General features: G+C 41.2%; 1 protein-coding gene across 8 annotated transcripts in view; it reads right to left on the reverse strand.

The window, feature by feature from the left end:
- sik2b (salt-inducible kinase 2b) overlaps window positions 1-23,270 on the reverse strand; it is a 43,295-nt gene that overhangs the window by 18,311 nt on the left and 1,714 nt on the right. For 7 of the 8 annotated variants that reach the window (XM_047593260.1, XM_047593258.1, XM_047593256.1 and 4 more), the window contains exons 2-4: window positions 21,097-21,213; window positions 16,080-16,143; window positions 4,138-4,299 (exon numbers count right to left, since the gene is read on the reverse strand). In XM_047593260.1, coding sequence (XP_047449216.1) covers window positions 4,138-4,299; window positions 16,080-16,143; window positions 21,097-21,213 — 343 coding nt within the window. The remainder of the gene's footprint in view (window positions 1-4,137; window positions 4,300-16,079; window positions 16,144-21,096; window positions 21,214-23,270) is intronic. The other variant, XM_047593261.1, reaches the window with a different exon arrangement.

The raw sequence follows: 23,270 nt of genomic DNA on the forward strand, positions 1-23,270 counted from the left end.
TGCAGAGTCCGACGATAAAGGAGTTAGCAGATTTAACAGTGTGCAGGCAAGCCGCTTAATTACCGCAATGCAGGTGGCTGGGAAAAAAAGGTGAAGGTGCAGCAGCGTGACACAGTGGGTTTATTACAACTGTGTTTCCTGAGCTGAGATGTGAGATGCAGGCAGAGCGGAGCAGTCGGTTTATCATCAGAAGCTGTGACCCATTTCATGGAGCTGAATACTGAGCAGACTGGTTGACGTCAAACGCTCCAGCACGCTGCAGGCTACTAACAGCAGTCACAGCTCAACAGGAAGGGCGGGGTGGGGGGAGCGGGTGTGTGTGTCGCGCACAACGGTATTAGCATAATATTAGCTTAAACATGTCACAGTGGAATACACTCCACTTAACGGTTTACAACACAGTGTGTGTGGGAATGACGAGCGCCTGAGTGATATCATTATTCTGCTGTAAGACATCCAGCAGTCAAAAAAAATGTGTAATTTCTGATAATGAGGTATGAGTTATGTCTGCAGCTTTCTGCTTCGGATTCATTCTCTTTTTTATATTCTGGTGCTTTCTCATCTCCTCCGTCACTCGTGTGAGACAAAAAAAAGGCGTTCTCTCCTTGTATTGTTCAGATTTGTTCCTCTCTTCTTCTTGAGGAATTGATAAGAGACAAAAGGGAAATTTGCAAAATGCAAAATACCCGTGAGCGTGACGCTTTTTCCAACACAACCGTAGTTGGTGTGCGGCCATCTATAGCTTTTGATGGCTAAACTTCAGAAGAGGGCTGCCAACAATATCAGATTTTCACTGGGCGAAAAATGTCACAATAACAATATTATCACGATACCAACAAAAATGTAAATAATAACAGCAAAATCCAGGAAATGCATCTTTAACTGTATTTATGTCATTTTCTCTCTTTTGGGAGATGAATTATGCTCAAAATAACAAACGGGGCAGATGGATAATTTACGCGATATTATCATATGCGCATTTTTAACACAATGTTGAAATTCTATTTTTTAATACCACGATTATCGTCAATACCGGTATACTCTACTTCAGAAATATACTGTAAAACACGTAAAGGAGATGCCACTGACGCTTCTTTGTGTTCATATGTTGAAACCGTTGTTTTTCTTTTGCTTTTCGACCATTTGTTTGTAGGTTATAAGGCTCAGTTGGAGAAAAAAAGGTGATTATCTTGAATTTCTGATCTTCAAATAATGAAAATGTGACTGCACTTGGTGGTTTATTATGGCAAAGTCAATCAAACCTGAATGCTCACTTCTTTTCTTTTTACCTTAAATAACTAGGTTGAGTTGTGACTTTTTTAACCTTGAATATTAATAACAGAATTTGTATGACTCAAAAACAGTAGTTTTCCATTTGTTATTATTGCTACAGTATCCAGTGTGTTTACAAAGGATCTGTTTCTTCAACAAGTGTCCCTGATCTGGAGACTGTTTGTGATGTCTACATCTTTTAATTGACCATGAACCGCCTTTAGGGTCTGGTGGATTTCCACTAACATCGCGGTGTGAATGGTTTCAACCTTGAAATAGTGGTAAATGGGGATAAAAGCGGCTGCTTAAAACAGTTTGGTGATAACAGACAGAGAAGACATAGTAGATTATGTTTTGTTTAGTTTTTTTAAAAAAAAAAGGTTATGATATACAATTTTCTTTAAAATGTAAAGTGAACAGAACCTAAAACAAGCAGTAACGTATAAATATATATAGATTCCTGCAAACCAGTAACTCTCTTTTGTTTTTGTTATGCCTCCTCCAGTCTTTCCATCCCTTCAATTCAAGTTAGCTCCGACGCAAAGGCGCTGTTTGAAGTGAAAACATTAAGGGCACTCCCTGCTGCTTCAGTCTCAGTCCTCTCTGCAGCCACCGTGGGCATGACCTTTCTTTGACTGACCGCCAGTTAAGCTTCATACAGACTGACCATAGGTGGCATTTAGAAGCCTCACTGGATTGCAGCAAAAGACCCACAAGTAGAGGCACTTTATTTCGACCTGTACATTAAGGATCGCACTGAAACGATTAGTGTGCAACTGTCTGGGGGCAGGTCTGGACTCCAGATTTACTCCAGCTCCAGCAACTGCAGCCCCTTTCACACAGAAATCCTGTTAGAATTCTGTTAATAAGATATGCCGATTATGGCGCCTTTGCTCACTCAACCTAAACCAAAAAAGCTCGAGTGACGCTGCCCCAGTGTTTCCTTTACTTTAGAAGAAAGCATAGCAACCAGAGGAGTTAACATATTTAATACGTCTGCCTTGGTGTCTACTCTGTCAAATCAGCTCGGTGACTACTTCCACTGACTTAAAGGCACAACAACTAGGACAAGGACCTTTGCTATAAATAAATATTTAGTAGTGCTATCACGCCATTAGGCCTCTAAAAGGATTAGGGTGGGAGGCGGATGGATGATTTATGCGTGAACGTAGACTTGGATGATGTAGTGCATCCGTATAATAAAATACAGCGAAAGGCAAACAAAAAATAGGAACGTGAGAAGATTTAAGTGGTGAGTCTGAGGTATTTCTTCACAGTTTTTAGTTTATTGTGCGCCTGCTCGGTTCACGTAATTCACCTGCCCTTAAAACATACACATGAGAAAGAAAAGAGCAGGTGGTAAATTCTGCCCGGAGGTTCTTCAGTGAGTTAATCCAGCCATCCAGAAACCTTTCGTTCTATAGTTTCCTATTATTCAATATGTGACACAACATAAGCACAAACTAAAGGATGATTGACAAGATGCCTAGTATAAATTGACACCAGTGTCACCAGATGCGAACTGAATACATAAAGTGGTTCTAATGTACAGTAGAAGTTGGACATGTTTACTCATACTCAACCTCCTGTACCATTTACCAAACTTGTCGGAGCATGCTGTGGGTACCAGGAGCACACAGTGTACCTTGCTGCTGATGTCCTCCCCAGAGACATTTTCTCTAATCACAAGCCAGGTAATGTTCTGTTCATTGTTTTCCTGCTTCAAATCTAATCTGCTGCGCGGACAATCGGCGATGAGTCAGACATGTTTGTGAAAATTACTGCTGGGGTAATAACATCTCCAGGTTACCATCTTGGGCCTTTCTGAGAAACAGTGGACGGCACGATGAACGCAGTGATGCACATAAAACACTCCACAGTCGTGTCTATTTTGTCCCCCATCAGGTTATATCATTGGACCAAATAAAAGAACAATGGCTTTTATGAAAGGTTAACTACTCATCTGTCCCTTTCTATCCTTTTTTTTTTTTAGACATAAACAGAGATTGTATTTGAAGAGGCCAACGATTGGAAGACTTTTAAGGACAAGGGGCCATTTTCTCCGTGGGACACATTTACACTCGGTGTGTCTGGTATTCTTTCACACCCTGTGTTTTTAGCCGCTCTCATGTGACCGCGCTCGCCTTCGATGGATTTCTGTATCAGCTCCGAATAAAGCCTCAGATAAACCTCGGCCTCTCTCAGAGCATTGTCACAGCTGCAGCTCCATCACCCTGCTATGCACGCACCCCTTATCATCCTTCCCTCATCCTCTTATCCGGTACTCCGTCTATAAAGGAGCCAATCCATTTTATCACCTTCTCTCCTCCTCCATCAAACCCAAACTTGTCCTTCCCTCTACCTCGGCTTCTCCTCCTCCTCCACTCTGGGACACAGCAGTAGGGCGACATTCTCCCTAGCATGCTCTAAATGCCAGTTGCTTAATAATCACACTTTGATGCTTGTACTACAGACCTCCAGCTTGGTCTTAAATCTCTGCCTCTTGGTCTGTTCCCCTTTATGTAATTCCACCTTTAATGTTTCTCCCTCAAATAAAGCTAGGGAGTCAGGGGAGAAAGATTTAAAGCCCCTCTGATCATCAGATTTTGGAAGGGGGAACGAGCCTTTAGACACTTGCCCAGATTTTAAGACGTCTGTCGTGGCATCTTCCAGCTCAAAGCTATCTCGCAATCAACCTCCAACCACTTCTCGACACTGTGCAAATGGCCTGGGCACGTAGTTAAGACATTTCTGAGCTACGCCAGCACTGAGATAATGGCAGCCAATAGATCAAAAACGTCCATCCAGAAATTTCTCATTCAGAAGCAAGTTTATGGACTCCCCTCGCACACGTGTTCACGGTACCTGCAATCTTGATGTTCATGTGTCCGTCCAGCAGCAGATTCTCAGCCTTCAGGTCTCTGTGGACGATGTTTCGGTTGTGACAGTATTCGACCGCCGACAGGATCTGCCAGAACTTCCTCCGGGCCTCCAGCTCGCTGAGGCGGCCGTGCTTTGCCAGGTAGTCTGCAACCAGAAGGGCCGACGTCAGAAAAGAGGCGACGTGACGCATCAGAACAATATGCAGATAATATTTTACACTGGTTATATAACATGACTCTACAGGCCTTTCAAACACAGTATAAGGTATCGCCGCGCGGCTGAAAAGAATGAGCAGATTTTTCATGCCACTGAGCGTTGGCGGTTGTGTTGAAAAGATCATTTACTTTTGATGAGGTGCAGTCCTGGTGCCAATAGTAGTTTACAGCTGCTCTACATTACACCATGCTTTGTAAACTGAATCAGTGCAAGACGTATGGTGTAATTTTTCGTGGTAAAAACCCCTGTCCTTACCCGGTGTGTGTGTGTGTGTGTGTGTGTGTGTGTGTGTGTGTGTGTGTTTAAGTTGGTATGCGTGAGTGGGGAGTGGCTGACAGTGGAGAATGCACTGCTAAATCATAGCCGGAGGAAGAAAGGGGAGAAACTGATTATTTTTTTTAGAAAAATGCTCTACTGCTGCATGACTCCACAGTAAGTAAAAGTAGGATTGGGGTGGGTGGGGGGTATGTCAGTCTACAATTAAAGAGCGCATACAAGCACGCAACTACGCTTCACAATCTGCAGAATGACTCTAGATACAGATGTAAATGTGAAGTTAAATTCTTCTGACTTCAGAGTTATCCGTTTACCACAGGCTGTGCACACACAGAGCAGAAAGACTGGGTTTGTGGTCGTTTAGAAAGCGTCTCACAGATGTTTTAAAAGTTGGCCTGATGGACTATTTTACGAGAACCAGTTCTTTCTTTTTTTTTTCTTTTTATTAACACCACCATGAACTTTGAAAAGTGTGGCGTTTGTTGCTGTCGGCAGGGTTCCTCTTCACACCTCTCCATCCAGATAGCTTGCTAACTCTTCAATTCACACTCAGTGGCAAACAAGATAGGACACTCTGTGTTGGCTTTCCTTCCAGCTGGCATGGATACAGACCACTGACCAAACCTGACAACAATGAACAACAACCGCAACAAACCACACCGACTTACCATATGAGTAAACAGAGAAATATAAAGAACGTGGCTAGCTCATGAGGCCGATTTCACGAAAGAGCATTTTTGCAATGACCAGGTGGACACATTAAAACATTAAAAAATTCTTTCTGTTTCATCTCTGTATTTGTTTAAATTCTTTATATCATTTCCTTTTTTTTTTGTTTGATTTGTTTTACACATGTACTATCATTGTGATCACTGAAATAATATTGTATCTAGATCTATAGGTGTCAAGACAAATAGGGAAGTCACATCAAGTTGATTTCACAGCCCGCACGCATCAAAAATACTGAACCATGGACTGAACGTGAGATATTTAAAGCAGATGAACATCACATTATAAACAACTCAGCTCAGCAACATTTGCTCAGCTATTAGAAAGGTCAGCTTTGTGTTGGGACAAAGACTACACAGTATGGGTAAATTCCCAATCTTGTATTGCCTTTAGGGACATAACGTAGTTCCATCATCAATAGGATGGCTGATACATAGCCAACATATAACAGACTGAAAAAATCTGATTAGACAGCAGCTGGCAAATTCCATAAAGGAGGCCCTCCAGCGACCAGGGCAGCTTTCAAGCAACGCTGCTAATCAAAAAACACACCGGGGAGGGGAATGTGTCGAGGAGGTCCAAGCATGCACCTGTGAGAAGAACGGGACTCAAAAGAAATGATAGTTCTGGGATCAAAACATCACAGACTCAAAAGAAGTTGTTGTCAGGAGGACAGAGAGCAGCAGGTCGTACAAACTAGTTGGAGCTTGTCACAACCACAATGTCTAAACAAAGCTGACCACAATGGTTTATCTCTGACATCTCAGATAGACATAAGACATGATCATCTTTCAAACGTGAAGAGAACAGCGCACATATTCAGTCAGGCAATCTTTCCTCAAGATCTTATGAAAATATCCTGAAAAAACAAAACTAGTCGACGCAGCACCACATTCTGACACTGGAAAGGTGTGGAGGTTCCTAAACCTGTTCAGCAATCCAACAAACGCTTGGTGAGAGCACACACACAGGCCATAACTCACACACAAACATTTAAACACCACAACCGCAACAGGATGTTGTTAGTGGGGGCTTTTTAGGTCCTATGGGTCGAGGGGAGGGGCCACTGTCATCATCATCCCACAGATACTCGATCAGTTTGCGATAGAGTGAATTTGGAAGTCGGTTCAACATCTTGTGCTGTTCTTCATGTTTTTTGAGTTGTTTCTAAACCGTTTGCGTGGCTGCTGCCATCAAGGAGTGTCACTGCTGTGGGGTGGGTGTGTCCGGTCTGGTCTAGGTGGATGCTACATGTCCAAAAAACACTGACAAGAATGCTACGTCTAAAATTCCCAGCAAAGCATTGAATTGTCACAAGATGGTCAATGTTATTCACTTCTCTTAATGTTGTGGCTGATCGGTGAATAAAAGTGTAATTCATGCTACTTGTGTTTCTGCCTTAAAAACTTAAAAACAGCTGCTGCTTAAATTTTCTCTCACTTCAAACTGCTCAACAAACCGAATGCTGAAAACCACAACTTAGGTGTTGGTTCGGTCTCAACAGCAGCACTGTACCGCCTGCTCTACAGTAGCCCCTTAAAAACAAGCCATTACTGTTTGAGCAATCAACACTGTGAAGCCACACAGACATACACACAAACACACACACAAAATGCAGTATGCCGCCCCAATGGAAGGATGAGTAATCCACTGATACAATGTTTGTGAGGGTAAGGACCTCAGTACAGCGAAGCACGCAGCGTTGCATTATGGGAAAGAGAACAGAACAGACGTATGAATCATAGGGGTATTAGGGAACCGCTCGACAACCACTGTGTTCCACTTCTGCTGAGAGCCGGGTGAGGAGCTAAGTCTCTTAACAGCTGCTCAGGTTTCGAGGGGACAAACATCATGGGTACAAACTGGCTTGTTGGACAGACCTCTGGCTGGACTTCAGATCACACCACGGGGCAGGCGTGGGCAGCGTGTATACGCGCATGTGTGTGTGTGTGTGTGTGTGTGTGTGTGTGTGTAGAGGACAAGGGGCAAACAGACACAGTCACAAACATTTCGTTTCCACATCAGTAACTGATATCAAACCCACTTAAGTACGGTAACCTCATTAGAGTCACATCTATATGCATGTTGATAGATGCTCGTGCTGATTTAATACTGATACTCGAAAGGGTTAAGGTGAACCGGAGCCAGATGGAGAGGGACACTGCACTTCCATCCAAGTTATAACCAGCCAAAGATGAGCTGCAGCCACTGACTGAGACAGTTAACTTCTCCACTGGATATTGAACAAGGAATGAACCACAAACAAATCCACTTATAGCAACCATTCGATTAAAGCTCATTGGTTATTTCCAAGAAATTCTAATCGGGTCAAGGTTGAGTAGAGTTGGTCAATGTCTTTCCTGGAATTGCACTACTCCCATTGCTACACTTTGCTTTCGTTAAAGGATCACCCCGCAGAGTTCATGATGCGTAGGTCTGATTTCAAGCACATTCTAAGAACACAGCCAAAGCAGTTGAGTGATAAAGTCTTCTGAAAATAAGTGAGCCACTATTCTGGCTAATTTATTAATCATTAGGAGTAAATGTTGTATTTAACTTTTGAATCAGTTTGCGGTTCATTACACTATATTAAAGTTGGGACTTGTATTGCTCAACAGAGAAAACTAGCAACGTCAAATTGGGTGTTATTTATTTTTATTTATTTTTTGCTTTGTTTTTTAATCAACGTTAACTTTTCAAAACAATACAAAAAATAACAGGAAGATTAATTGACGTTGGAAATTATTGTTTGCACCACATGGCGCACAGTCGGAAGTTAAATCTAAATTGCACTAGATGACTCTCAAAGAAATAAATCACCTGTAATATTCCTAAAGGAACGTATAGCATATGCTGCTATATTCTGAGGCTGAGATATCATTTGCAGGTGTCACTGCGTGCAATTCACACTGCGAGATGAGTTTTTGCAGGGACAAATAAATAACTAGAACATACATTTAAAATCACAGCATTACTCAAACATACGGACAATATATCACTTCTGCGTACCACTAGCCTGCATTTCCAATATTTTACACTAAAGAAATGTGCCGTATGTGAGATTTAGTTAGGTTATTAAGTTACAATCTCTTTATCATGTTCAATTTGACTTCCATTAGTGCTTGAATGTTACTTGTTTCTTGTATCTGGATGTTTGAATGCTGTTTCTTTGTGCCCATTGATGTATCTATCTACTGTTGTACTCATCTCTTCCTTTCTGTAAAGTGTCCTTGGGTAACTTGAAAGGTGCTTCTTAAATAAAATGTATTATTATCATCTATTATTAATTTCAGTGGTAGTACAGAGATGACCAAGCTTTAGACTTGTTGTACCCTAGACTTGATTTAAAGACACAGTTAAATTAAATTCTGACACTTGAAGATGTTTAACATACAAGACAATGTAGATCACATTACTTTGTTAACTGAATAATTAAAGTTAGTGCCACAAATGACTTTTCGTTGCTTTTGCAGATGGTGAAATGAACGGAAAATACAGCAAATACAGCCCGTAACTTAAGAGGTGAAGTAAGACTGTGTGGAAATCTATTTATACATGTTCTGATTTATTTATGACTAAAAACCTATACCGCTTCAAATGTCTGCAATTACACAAGAAGAGAGCAAATTGCCTCAGCTCAAATGTGGAAAAAACATGTCAGGTGGATTTTGGTGTAACATTTTCCTCCTCACATTTATTTGTAACAGGTCGATCCTTGAAAGCTGCCGTGTAAGATGCTGCCTGTCACTCAACAGGAAATGTTTTTCTTTTTGTGTGTGTGTGTGTGTGTGTTTGTGTAAATTTCAAAAGCAAGGAAACCTGCTTCCCTCATGTTTCTCCCGAACCTTGCACAAAAAGGTAAGCACTGCCTTTATGAATAGAATTTGGAAAGTAACGGTTAAATTCATACAGAAGGAGAAAGCTATGATTTTGTGTGTACATGCTGTACGTAGTTGCATAATGAAGTAGTTGGACAGTTTTTTGAATCACTCGTCTTCTAATTGGACAGCACAAGATGCCAAGACTAAACAGAAGTTCCAGCCCTGTATCGTCTGTACTTAGGCTTTTGTCCTTCAGATCTAATAAACATGATGTGTTTACAAAGGTAGTGACAGCTGTGCCACTCATGTAGCTTTATTATGACAGAGGGCGACAACCTCTGAAACTTGCTCAATATGTTTTTGCTTCAGAAAAAAAATAATAAATTACCCAGCAAGATAGATGGATATTTGAGAGATTGGGTGCAATTACATTTTTCTTACAAAGATGCCAATAATTGTTTACATCCATGTCAAGTACACGCACTGGCCACTTTATTAGGTACAACTGTTCAATTGCTTGTAAATCAGCCAATTACATGACTGCAATTCAATGTATTTAGGTATGTAGAGGTGATCAAGACAACTTGCTGAAGTTCAAACCAAGCATCAGAATGGGGAAGAAAGGGAATTTAAGTGGCTTTGAAAGTGGTGTGGTTGTTGGTGCCGGACAGGCTGGTTTGAGTATTTCAGAAACTGATGATCTACTGGGATTTTCATGCGCAACCATCTCTAGAGTTTACAGAGAATGGTACGAAAAAGAGGAAATAACCAGTGAGTGGGAGTTGTGTGGATGAAAATGCTTTGTTGATGTGAGAGGTCAGAGGAGAATGGGCAGACTGATTGGAGATGATAGAAAGGCAACAGAAACTCAAATAACCACTCGTTACAACCAAGGAATAAAGAACAACATCTCTGAACGCACAACACGTCTAACTTTGATGACGATGGGCTACAGCAACAGAAGACCACACCGGTTGCCACTCCTGTCAGGAAACTGAGACTAGTTCACATGGGCTCACCAAAATTGGACAATAGAAGATTGGAAAAACCTTGCCTGGTCTGATAAGTCTCGATTTCAGCTGCAACATTTGGAAGGTAGGGTCAGAATTTGGCGTAAACAACATGAAAGCATGGATCCATCCTCACTTGTATCAACAATTCAGGCTGGTGGTGTTGGTGTAATGGCATGGAGGATATTTTCTTGGCACACTTTCGTCCCCTTAGTACAAACTGAGAATGGTTTAAATGCCACAGTCTAACAATACTCTAGCCGAGTATTGTTGCTGACCATGTCCATCCCTTTATGACCACAGTGTACCCATCTTCTGACGGCTACTCCCAGCAGGATAATGCACCCATGCCCCGGGGCTCATATAATCTCACACTGATTTCTTGAACACAATGAGTTCACTGTACTTCACAGTCACCAGATCTCAGTCCAATGGAGCAGCTTTGGGATGTGGTGGAACGGGAGATTCGCATCATAGATGTGCAGCCAACAAATCTGCAGCAAAAACTGTGTGATGCTATCAAGTCAATATGGACCAAAATCTCTGAGGAATGTTTCCAACAACTTGTTGAAAGTATGCCACGAAGAATGAAAGCAGTTCTGAAGGAAAAAGGGGACCCAACCTTTTACCAGCAAGGTGCACCTAATAAAGTAGCTGTCTTCATTGTCTGCATGCTGGCTTTCAAAGTTCTTCAGACTGTTTCCAATGATGACTTCACCACTAGTATGTGGTTTGGCAAAGAAAGGATGACACATAAGAAACATCTAGCATTCCTGTTTAGAAGCATGCCAATTGGATGTAATAAGACAATTTGTGGAAATGCTGTAAATCAATTTCTTAGCACATATGAAAAAAATCAAAGGTTTTGGTCATTTTAAGAAATTAAAGTTTTTTTGGGGCAGTCATTTTTTGCTATTAATTTCAGTTTTTCAATTGAGGTCATCAAAGTCAAAGCTCTGCCCTGGCAGCTGCCAGATCTGAAGAGAAGTGACCCAGTAATACGAACAGTGGTTTATGGAAAAATTGAAATCGACAGCCTGAGTAGATGAGAATGTGTCTCAAAAACAGCCTGATTACATCTTTTGATGTTGACATTCTCCGTGTCTCACTCCCTTCCCAAAAGTCTGACAAGAGATGTGGATGAGTGATTTTACTCACTGCCAGCTATCACACTCCCCTCTCTCTAGCAGTGCTTTCTTAAATATGCATGCCCTACATTTCCCCACCACCTTCCAAATTCAAATGGATGTCCCCAGCTCTTCTCTCCATTCTCCTCTTTCTTCTCTCCCTTCCTGCTCTCTGCAACTCCACTTTATTTGTGGTTGACCCAATTTCCAGGTTTGATCCATCCTGCAGTGTTCAGGCAGACTGTGGAGCGGTAGACAGACAGACTGACTGACTGACTGACAGAAACAAAGGCGCATCAACAAGCTGGCATCAATGCCTCTGCTGTGCCCATTACTGTGCCCACCCACCCTTTTGCAAGACTGAACCCATCACTCTCAGCCTCCTGGTGCCAAACCCAGATCCGCTTCTTTGTCTTTACGGCTCCAGACACACACACGCCACCCCTCCTACTCCTCCACGGCACCATTTACTCTTTGGTCTGAAGAGAGATTCGGAGGCTCATCCATCGCTTCACTGATTCGCTGTAACAGGGGTGGGCAGTTAAGCATCCACCACGCTACAACCTCACACCTTCTGTCTTTTTGCAACCTATGGCCCAGAGCAGACCCGAGAAATTCATCATGTCAGGAAAGCGGAGGCAACTCTCCAGAGGGCAATAGTGGAGGCAGAGACTCCAAGATCTTGCTTGGCAGCTTATCCATTTGTCTGAGTGCATCATGACTCAATGGCTTGATCCACCCCCAGAAAGTGTATTTGGAAATCAGAAATGATTGTTCAATTTTGTGAATACTGTAATACTAGACTAGTGCTGCAGCTACCAGTCCGTGTCTCCCTGGCTGAGCCAAAGCTGCTATTGCTGCAGCTGATGATGACATATAAATGTCTTACGTAACTACATTACATTGTGCAATCGGGTCAGAGGGGTCTAAGGAATCAGGACACAATGGTTTTGTAATACCCAGAGATGGTCCATGAGAAAATCAATGTGTTAAAGAAAATGAGGGTCACCCGTTGCGACAGGTTATTTCAAGGAATGGCTTGATAATTCCGTTGAAATACGCAAACTGAGAATGGATGAAAAGATCGATGCCGCTCTTGTGTTTGTAGGGTAAATATAAAGCCACAGCGAGATGACAGAAAATTGAAAACAAGGGGGGAGTAGACAGTGTGACTCTGTCCAAAGGTAACAAAAACATCCACATACCAACACCTAAAGCTCACCCAATAGAATTTAGTGTTACCTTTGGACAGAGTCATCACAGCTTCCCTCTGGTACTAATCTTTATGCTGGGATAAGATAACCTCCTCCTGGCTCTAGATTCAGAAATCTAATTTTCCATAATAAAGAAGTATTATCAGAGTGTTATGCATAATGAGCAAGTTGTAATATCGTAATACTACACAGCTGTCTGGGAAACCACTGGCTTAACATCTGATTACATATGGGGTGCAGACACAGGAAAAGACTAGTAGTTATGTAATGACAAGAGACAAGAGACAAGAGATAGGATTTTAATTCAATTGACCCAATGATAAGCAAAAGAAAAAAACTTTGGTAACATGAAGCTAAACTAATCTCAACTTTGAGGCAACCAGATTGAGGCAGCATGTAATACAAACACAGAGCTCCCCAAAGCAAAGAACCAGCCGATAACCTCCTCACACCAAATTCACTAACCTGAGGGTGAGTTTAAAGCACCAGGTCAGCGCAGATGGAGTGGTAGCTGCATTGGCAGTATTTTTCTTTTCAAATACAGAGCAGTGACTGAAAGGAAAAGGAGTTCCTGGCGATACATGATGTTTTCTAAAGGTAGCAGTACTAGGTTCACCTGGAATCTAAAAGAAAAGTGAGTGAACTGTCATTCTTGAAGCATAAGCTTGGTCTGGATTTACACTAGCAACATGTTTATGTTCACTCTGAAACATCTGGAACGGGGACAAAAATCATATATATATCATTAATAATGCTATAAGAGGGTTACAAAGGTAAATGGGGTCTATGTTCACTAGTAACTGTAAGCAACAAAGTGAAGGGTGAGTCATCTTTTGTGTGGATGAGGTTTAAGCCTCTGGGTGCACTGGCTAATGTTTTGGGAGATATACAGCCTGTTACACTGGTCATTATGTACAGTATGATTAGGAAACTTCAGATGGGACGTTGAGTTGAGAGACAAAACTTATGACTAGATAGTTAAACCACTACAACATTTATGTGTAAATAATTTGTTAACCAAAAATGTTAGGTTAGTTACAGGGGATGGTAAGAGTTTTTTTTCCCCCTTTCCCTATGAGCAGCTTATTTTCATACAAGTAAAGCCTGCATAAACATGAAAGGTCAGGTCTATTTTGGAAAGTTAACAGAAACTCCAAAACTTTGACAAACAAAATCTTTGCATACCGATTCTGCACGTACAGATAACTTTCCATAGAATTAGTCGTAGTGTAACAGAAGCTGCTCTCTACTAAACGACCCAACAAGCTGCAACGGCTGCAGCATGTGCACAGATAACGAGTCTCTCTCGCTCTCTCTCTCTTATCTCGGTACACTTCTGTACTTCCTTCACATTTTTATGCACACACTTTTTTTCATTCATTTTTTTTAGGGTCTGCTTCCCCAGCTCTGTCTAGGTCAGAGGAGCTGCTGACGCTGAGTCAACCTCACAGGTGGACCACCGGTCTATGAATTATACACAATACACAATACACTCACTCACACACTGTAGACACACAACAGACATGACTATTAGGTTCATAGACTAGTGCCTGAGTAATCCTCTGAACTCCTGCGTCTGGAAGTAGGCTAAGTGCAAACATTCTCAGACTGTCTAATAGGTGAGGCCATTAATCTGCGTGGATCATGAAACGTTTTCAAGTTGTCCACGTCAGACAGGCTCTCGCTTGCGTGCATGATTCTTGAACTGAGAACGAGGTATGATTAAGTTCATCTCTGCATGTTCAGAACTGGAGTGTTTTTAGTTTTTGAAAACAATCACCTTGGAAATACTTTCAATCCTTCAACAAATGCAAAAGAAATGCAGGTTCTTTGGGCTTATCTCCAGCGCGCTAGATTGAAGACTGCAGTCGGAACACATTGCACTAATTGAATGTGTGTGATGTGTATGCGAGACGGCGATAGAGCGCACATGGTGCTATGGCAGAATAAGATAAATGCTTATCTTCATGTACTATTCTTGCCATGTTCTGACTTGTCTGCCCTATCCTGCACAAGTATCCTCACGCTGCAGACTACAACAGCGTGTAACAATTCTGCTAACTTACTGTAAAAACACTTGACGGTAATTTGTATGTTCAGACTTGAACCATGTCTACGGGGTGAATTTTGAGCCCCTTACATATTGTGCATGTTTGTCTATGCTGGAAAAAAAAAAAATCATGTTTTTCATTATCTGGTCCAAAGGAAGTAAGGCAAAGTGTTCCTGTCTTTATCTTCTTCTGTCAAAATATGTGTTGAAACTGTCCCATTTGGACTATTAAAAAGCATTGAGAAAGACATTTTGGCTGCTGTAATAAATCAAAAGCCTTTGTTTCTATGATCGATTTAGACCCGATGCTGCTGGTCTCCTTCAAAAGAGGTCTGGTGTTATATTATTCACTTTTCAAATTTAGATTCAAATTTATTTGTCAATGTATATAGTGTATGATATTTTTTTTATTTTTTTTTTTTATTTTGTTTAATTGGTGTTTTCCATAACTCAGTCTCTTCTGAAAGGGAATAAAAAAAATCTACAGATTTTATGAGATAAACAGAAAAATACCTGTTTATCTAAGTCATTTTTATAACATTGGATACATAGGCTGGATTTGAACCTGCACCCCTGCAGCCAGAGCTATAGCCTCACTTTATGGTCAACTAGGTCAGCTATCAAAGAACCCACATTCAAGTGAATTTTAAGACAAAAACAAACATTCCCTTGTCCCAGTTTTTTAAGAATGCGCAGCTTTTGTTTTTGCGATAGTACTTTGATAGAGTTTTGAGCTGGGTGAAAAAAACTGCATTCTTTCTAAACTCTAACTGATTTGGGAAGAAAAACCCATCGCATGATCTGGAGTCTCTTCGTCTCTCCCATCACGTTTCACTTCTGTTATCTCCTGCAATGCTATTTGTGTAGAGCAAATAATGGCAAACTAAACTAAACTTACAGCTGTACCTATACAAGTAAATGACATAATGCTATTGCACATCCCATCAGAGTGGAACAAAGGTTTAACAGAAAGTGTTTGGATTTAATCCAAGCAATGCATTAATGAAAGTGGAGGAATGACACCGTGTTTTGCAACATGAAGAGAGTAATCCTGATATGTGGACGTTTAAGCAGTAAACCAGTCAGGTGTGGGTGATTCTGCAACACGTACGGTTATAAATTAAGCTGTTCCTCTTTGAGGCTGGCCCTCCACAGCATTTACAGGCCACTAGTGATGTCATTTTATAAGGCAAGAAAACCATGTCAGCACATTTAGAGCAGCAAGTTGCACATGACACAGGTTACATCAGGACATTGTTCTCAGATTTCCATCTATTATATGACCTTTGAGATTGACGCCTGGATAACTGTAAGTGTAACGGAACTCAACAAGACTTTGATACTTCCTTGATGTCAAAAAAATGCGAGTGACGCAACAGAGCAGACTTTCTTTTTAGGCTTATATGGGGAAGACGTAAATGAACTGGGTGGGACAATGATGCTAGTATCAGGCTGATCTTGTACTTGAAAAGATCACTCACCGAAGATTTCCCCATTCTTGGCATACTCCGTGACTAAGTAAAGCATGTTCTTCGTCTCCATCACCTGAGAGAGGGACAGGACGAAGGAACAGGGGCCAAGGGAGGGGGAGAAAAAAGTGGAATAGTGAATACACACACAGAAGACCAAGATTTTTTTTTTCAGTAGCAACATCATCAGATAATCCAAATCAAATGTCTCCTGCAACAAGACAGAGTTAGAATGAGGGAAAAGAAATCCAAAACAACAAGATACAAATGTCCAAACTGTTACACAATTGACCACAGGGACTGGTTAAACTGCCACGTCTGGCATCCACAAAATCATGAGCAAAAACAAAATGCATGAATGGCTCAGCACAGGGACTAAATCTGGCCTTCGTGTAAGAGAATGGAGGTGGACGGCTGGTGTTGCCGAGTATATCTGAATGGTACTTAAAACCTTTCCGTCCTCACACTGCGCTGTGTTGTGTAGGAGGAAGAGAACCGATTTAGAAGCAGAAACACTCATGAGATGAATAGAATTAAATGCGGAGGGGAGAATTAGATAGAGGGGGGAGGATGAATCAGACTCAGCAAGCCAGACATTCACACTAAAAATCCCACGCTCATTGTTTATGATCAGTTTTCCATCTGTTACACCAACCGATTCATGGATTTAGGAAATGAAATTAAACTTTTTTATTATTGTTATTATTTTAGTGGGGTGGATATCGGGAACAAACATATTTCATCCACTTCGATTGCGGCCGATTGATTAATTGAACCCAGGTATTAGTACTCGGCATTCAGTCAGAATAAGAAGCAAGAGCCAAAAAATGGCATCTAATCTGGAAAATAACCCTTTTTTCCACAGCAGACATTTTGACTTGTCACAGCATGAAATGCACAGGTGTAACTAATAGTATTAACGATGGCTCCATTCCATTTCTGCGTGCCAGTAAACCAGCGTGAACGGTGGCAGGGGCCTGGCACTGGCACACACGGGCAGAACGCGGCCGCCGTTAATGTCATTACTTACACTCGTGTTTTGCCGTGAGAGAGGTCAGTTTTGATTTCACAGCCGTTATCTGTTGTTGTTTCCACTGCCATGGAATAACGCCGAAAACCCCAGCGTCGCATGTTTTCGTCAGCGATAAACAAGGGAGGAACAGCCGATGCTTTGAGCAGGATTTTCAAGTAGCGCTTGGAGTTGTTTGACATCTTTTTAATAATGATGAAATAGCATAGTTTCTTTGCTTACTCGTGCCATATTCATTTGTAAATAGGGATCGGCATCACATCCATGTGATGTGGTTATGCATGTTTTATGCGGTCTTTGTGCATGTTGACGTTATACACTTTTTCCACAGGAGAGATTTTGACTCATCGTAGCCGGACGAGCACAGGTGATATTAATAACTTCACGCTGGCTGTATTCCATTTAGCTGAGATGGATGTATACGTGTTGGATCTGTGGATCTCTCTAAGGTCTACCTAATGGAAGAGCTCATAACATCAGCGGCTCCACCTGTGCCTTTTCTCGCATGATGACTCCAAACATCCGCTGTGAAAAAAAGTCTATAAACATGAGAAATTTTAAATAATAAATTATTTATTTCATCGGATCAAAGTTTATGTAAACAGGTTTTTCATGAATTGGTTTTATAATTGGTTTGGAGCAAGGAAAATTGACTCCAGATGCCAAGAAAACTGCACTTTGTGCTTAAAGCTTCATGGGGTCCAACGCTTGAAGACTGTCTAAACCCTCGTGTTGGATGGACCTCATCTGAATATCAGTCCACGAAGAAGAGCGAAACGGTGTAGTTCCTGTGGTGAATCACATGATGTGTAATACTTTAACAGCAGCGCCATAAATGAATAATTTATGATTTTAAATGTAATTATTTTAATGGGTTTAACATTTGGCACCGACTGTATTGCAGAGGATATTGACAAAGGGTCACGATTCATCCAATAATACCTTTAATGTATTCAAGCATTTCCTCGTAACATAATTGATATGCAAATGAGTTTTGTATTGGCGTCGCTGTGATGGAGTGGTTTTGTAATTTTGGAAAGTGGAACAGCCAAAAGCATCAGAGGACGGAGAGTTGTGAGAGAGTAAGTGAAGAAAATGAAGGCCAGACTGGGGTCAACGGCGAAGAGGCCGCACAATGCATGACAGACCGCAGAGGGGTCGCAGTTGGTTTGTCTATTTTTGTGCGTCTTCATTAGCTAGAGCTTTCCTCTGGGCCTCAGAGCCAGCCCCAGTGTACGAGTCTGGAGAGGAAATCACCAATTGACCAGCGCTGATTGGATGGATAGGAACACTGGAAATAACGATACACACCAAAATAACAGGGCACAACGCTGGAACAATGCCACATGGTTGTGTAATGATAATGAACACTCATTTAGTTTGCCTAAACAAAGTAACAGGGGGCCGAGGGGCTTATGTAATGCAGCTGCATCACCAAAACTCTTGAGCTCCAAATGGTGACAACGCAGCCGCCATCAGAGTAACAAAGTGAAATGAGTTTGCCTTTGCCTGTCCGACATCCCAATAAAACACGACAACCAGAACAAATCATTTTAGGAAACGTACTTTAAAGGGAGTCTCGTAAAATTTGTGTGACCTTCCGTCGTGCACCTGGACACGCGTACGACTACTGTAAAGGTGTCAAAGTGGCACGAGGGAGATGACATTTATGAGATTTAGCTCTGTAAAAGCGATTTTAGCACACCTTCGACTACTCATACTGGCAAAGGCCTCGGTCCACCACCCAGCTAGATTATTCACTTTAAAGTTGGAATGTTTGAAAAAATACCACAATTAAATTGGCATTTTAAAAAGGAGGATGTATGACAACTGGACAACTTTAACAACAATTTGACTCGTCATATAAAAACGTGTTATAAATAACATCAATGGCACATCTGTTCTATTCAACTGTCCCAGTGCATTATGTCAGATTGACAGTGAGTCAATCAGCAGAATACCCTGAAACTGAAAATGAATTCAGATCAAGATTAACTGTCCATTTTTTTTTTTTTTTTTACTATAAACTGTGTCTGAGCCGTGTGCATAATGTGCACTGAGGATGTCACAGATGAACCAGTGAGTTACAACACATCCTATTTATTTGTGAAGAGCAGTTTATTAGTTTTCTTCAATATCATTCTGTAATTACACAAAAATTAGGTTTTAGTTTGTGCAGATGAAATTACCCAGTTATCCGTTTAGTGATGCTCCACTGAAATTGAATGAGTTAGTCAAAAAATCAATTCCTCACACGTGTCAAAGAGCCACTTTGCTGTAAAAATATGGGACCTGGCCAACAACCTTAAATCATGAATGCTGGGACAATATTAGAATAACCATTACATCAATGCCATTAAGTTCAATGTTCAATAAATTCTTGTTCAATGTTCAATAAATTAAAAACGTCATACCCTCCAGCCAGCTGCAGATCACATTTGCTCTTGGTCTTTTAAGTTAAATCATTGTGCAAATAAATTCTGGCACAGTAGTCATTTGTTCAAATAAATACTTTTTCAAGGGCCCAGTAAGTCAAAGGACACTGATGTTTAATTATTGTTATTAAACAAGCAATAAATCTACTATGACCTAAATTAAACGTTTTATATGTAAGCTGAGTGTCAATAAAATGTGAGAATGTGAAATAGATTAACTTCAGATTTTTAAAGCCGGGCCAGAGTAAATGAACGATGAAAAACTGTGCAGTTTATATGATCTTCAGCTAGTTGTAATATTTAGTTTAAACCATGTCAGCAGCACATTGACGCGGCGGAGAACACGGCGACGTTAATAGTGCAGCGAGTCAGTCAGTCATTAACTATGCTCTCATATCTTTAACTCGCCAGCAGTGGCAGATTCTGCTAGGCAGCAGTTGTTTGCTAATGCATTAGAAAATGACCTGGATTGGTCCTGCGCTTCAACACCCCGACTGCTTAAGCACCTGGAAAGAAGATCAACAAGGAGCAGCGGTGAATTCTGCTCCGCAAAACTGATCTGTGCAAACTGTCGGCCCCCTCAACAGATGTCGCATTGGGCCTACGCTGCTGTGGACATTAAATATTACAAATGACCAGCGGCCAGTTTCATGAAGATGAAGATCTGAGATCCATCTCCAAAATGAAGCCATTGTGCCAGGCTGTAGTCTAACAATACATCATAGTTTTAAGTATATTGCAACATATTTTACGATGTTGTAATATAGGTTCGTAGTTTAAAGAGTTGAGGTGAGTGCTCCCACGTGTCTATCTTCTCTAAAGTCAATGTTACCTCTATTGCCCCCTTGACCTGAAGGCAGATTGCTCACTCATGCCCACTAACAGCGTCCCATTTCTTAGTCGGAGTTTCTAAGATAGTCGCTAAGGTTGTTTTAAATAATTATTTGTGCAAAAATATGCTGGTAAATGCTTCAAAATAAACGGTAGGTATGGAAACGTTCCAGGTTTCCTCAAAATTACCAAAGACGGAATCGAGATAGCCACAAAAATGACTGATGATGTACTGATTACTGTACATTTATGACTCATTACTCCACTCTCCAAAACCTCCTTCCTATCTAGTTGTTCCATCCACAACATTGTTTCCTAGCCACAACTTATGACCCACATTTTCCTCTTTTTTTTTTTTTGTTGTTGTTGTTGTTGTTTCTTGCCACTGGTCAACAGAACCATGGAAACCGGCTATTCTAAGTTATCCCTTAGGACAGGGCGGTTAACTTAAGGTTTAAAATCCGAAGGTACAATTAAAAGGCTAAATACCAGTTTGAAACATCTTTGGCAAACTGGGCCAAAACAGCTCAACACACAAAACAGCAGGTGAGGCCCAGCGACAGCGACCAACCGATGGGATTTTTAATTGTGACGTATCAAAGAAAAAGCAGAAAAAAAAAATTCTTGTTAAACAAGAGACAAAATTTTAAATAAAAAAAGTTATTACAAAATCAAAACATTTGTCTCATTAGCAGCATTAACATTTTGCGAGGTACTGAAGCCGGAGACTGACCTGGTACAGCTTTATGATGTGAGGGTGGTCCAGCATCTTCATGATCTGAACTTCTCTGTAGATCTTCTCCAGGTTGACAGCATCCAGCTGGGTCTTGTCGATGATCTTAATGGCCACCTACACAACGATCAAGCATCAACAATGCAGCTGTAAACAGTCGGCTCCTTAATAACATACAACAGAGTTACTGCCAGGACTCGTCAGACTTGATGGGCAACAACAAACAACTCCCCACACTCACTCAAACACTAGTACAGACACCCATTTAATATTCTCCAAGCGGCAAAGGGAGACAATGAGTTTCCTTTTTTTTCCAGAGACAAGATTAGTATTTCTGAGAAACACGACTTAGATTCACCTTTTGCTGAACCCTTTATAAACGGTTTCAAGATCTGATAAAATATCAGGCAGAGCAGACGCAGATCTGTGCCTTACTGGATACAGACACGCGTGAAAATCTCAAAACTTCAACGCCCCTGACTTTGATTAATAATGCCCAGCAGGTAACAAGGCAATATTAACATCTCTTCTTCAGACTGTCTCATAAACAACATTTCAGCAGTGTGAGCTGAAGTGTTCCAATCCTCCGTGAGCCAAGCTGGAGGAGTAAACAACAGGAGACCTCAGTTCTCTGCAATCACGTAGCTGGTAGATGGAGCTAAAAATAAATAAATAAATAAATGGAAACAATCTGAAACAGACTGCAGATATGGCAACAAAGTTGCCGGTTCATAATTGTGAAGCATGCTGGTGTGTCACAGTTACCTGCCTGTTTTTCGATTTTGGACTGTTAGATTTAAAAATGGTCTGAAAATACTCTGATCCATAATTGGCGAGAAGCTAAAACACAATCCAGGAAAGTGAGTTCGAGTTCCAGCTGCATATTTATTATCTGCATGGATCTTTCTCTGGAAACTTATTCGTGACTTATACATCTCCATGGTTAGATAAACCGAAATATTTACTCTGTTCACATTGCAGAACGTTTTTTTTTTTTTTATCAGAAATATGCAGCTGTGTTCACTGGCATTCACCTTTCATTGCCCGCCCAGAAACATTCAAGCTAGGTTTTCTGCTAGATCACCTTGCATTTATCGAATTGACATGTTCGTCGTGTCTGCACAGGACTATCACTTAAATTTAATTCATGTCAGTGTGAACACAACATAATGTTTGCAGAGGAAGCCAGTCACCTGTTTTGGTCCGCCTTGAGCATATTTGTAGTTAGCACTTACAGATGAGCTGTAATGGGTGTTTTGATAGGCTTAACACTCTCCATTATTATCTCCCCTGTCACTGTACAGACAGGTACACAATTTGGCATGAAATCCTATGAAGAAACCCAAATCTTTTAATGGCACTTCAGCTACAAGTTGGGACCTCAAGGGCATAGAAAATTTAACACCCCTCATGTCGCGCAGAGGAAATATGGGGTACTCAACACGAAAAAAAAAAAAAAAAAGATCTGAGCTAACTGATTACATTGTCAACAGTACTAAACACACACAGAAAGCTTAAGACTTCTTGTGTACTCTGCTGCTGCAAGGTCAGTTTAGTACAATGAGTTACATGGAAATATAATTTATACGTGAGGCGCTGCCAAAAGACAGGAAAATGCTATAATAAAATGTAGATAAATGTATGTCCTGCTGAGCTGACAGACAAGACCACATGGGAATGGGCCAGAACTATGTAAACCCCACAAGCTGCAATATGTACATAATGGGATGAATGGGTCAGTATAACACGCAGGGGCCATGGGTAGAAAATGTAGGTTATGCACACAGTGATACACCTGTCCAGGAATATGCACATGCATGCACGCCAACAGCTCTGCTGTTTTATGTGTCATTAAACCCTGGTTTTCTTTGCACAAACACACTAGACTAACATCTCTCTTGCCCTGGCAAATTCTCAAGGCAGATGGTATCACATAAAGTTGATAGCCTGCCTCTCCAACTGACCTCTGGCCCGTAACAAAACAGAGCCAAACGGCTGCGGTGGCTCTCCGTACCGACCAGGAAAAACCAGCGGCCTGAAACTGACCGTCGACTTGCATGTATTCATGCAACCCAAACACCACACCAGCCGAGGCAGAGGTGACGCCGTTCGGTGAAATCACCCGGTATAGTGTTTACCTGAAATTAAACCCCGCATTCACAGAGCTGTTAGTG

This window comes from Mugil cephalus, chromosome 9 (genome assembly GCF_022458985.1).
Source record: "Mugil cephalus isolate CIBA_MC_2020 chromosome 9, CIBA_Mcephalus_1.1, whole genome shotgun sequence".
Lineage (NCBI taxonomy): Eukaryota > Metazoa > Chordata > Actinopteri > Mugiliformes > Mugilidae > Mugil > Mugil cephalus.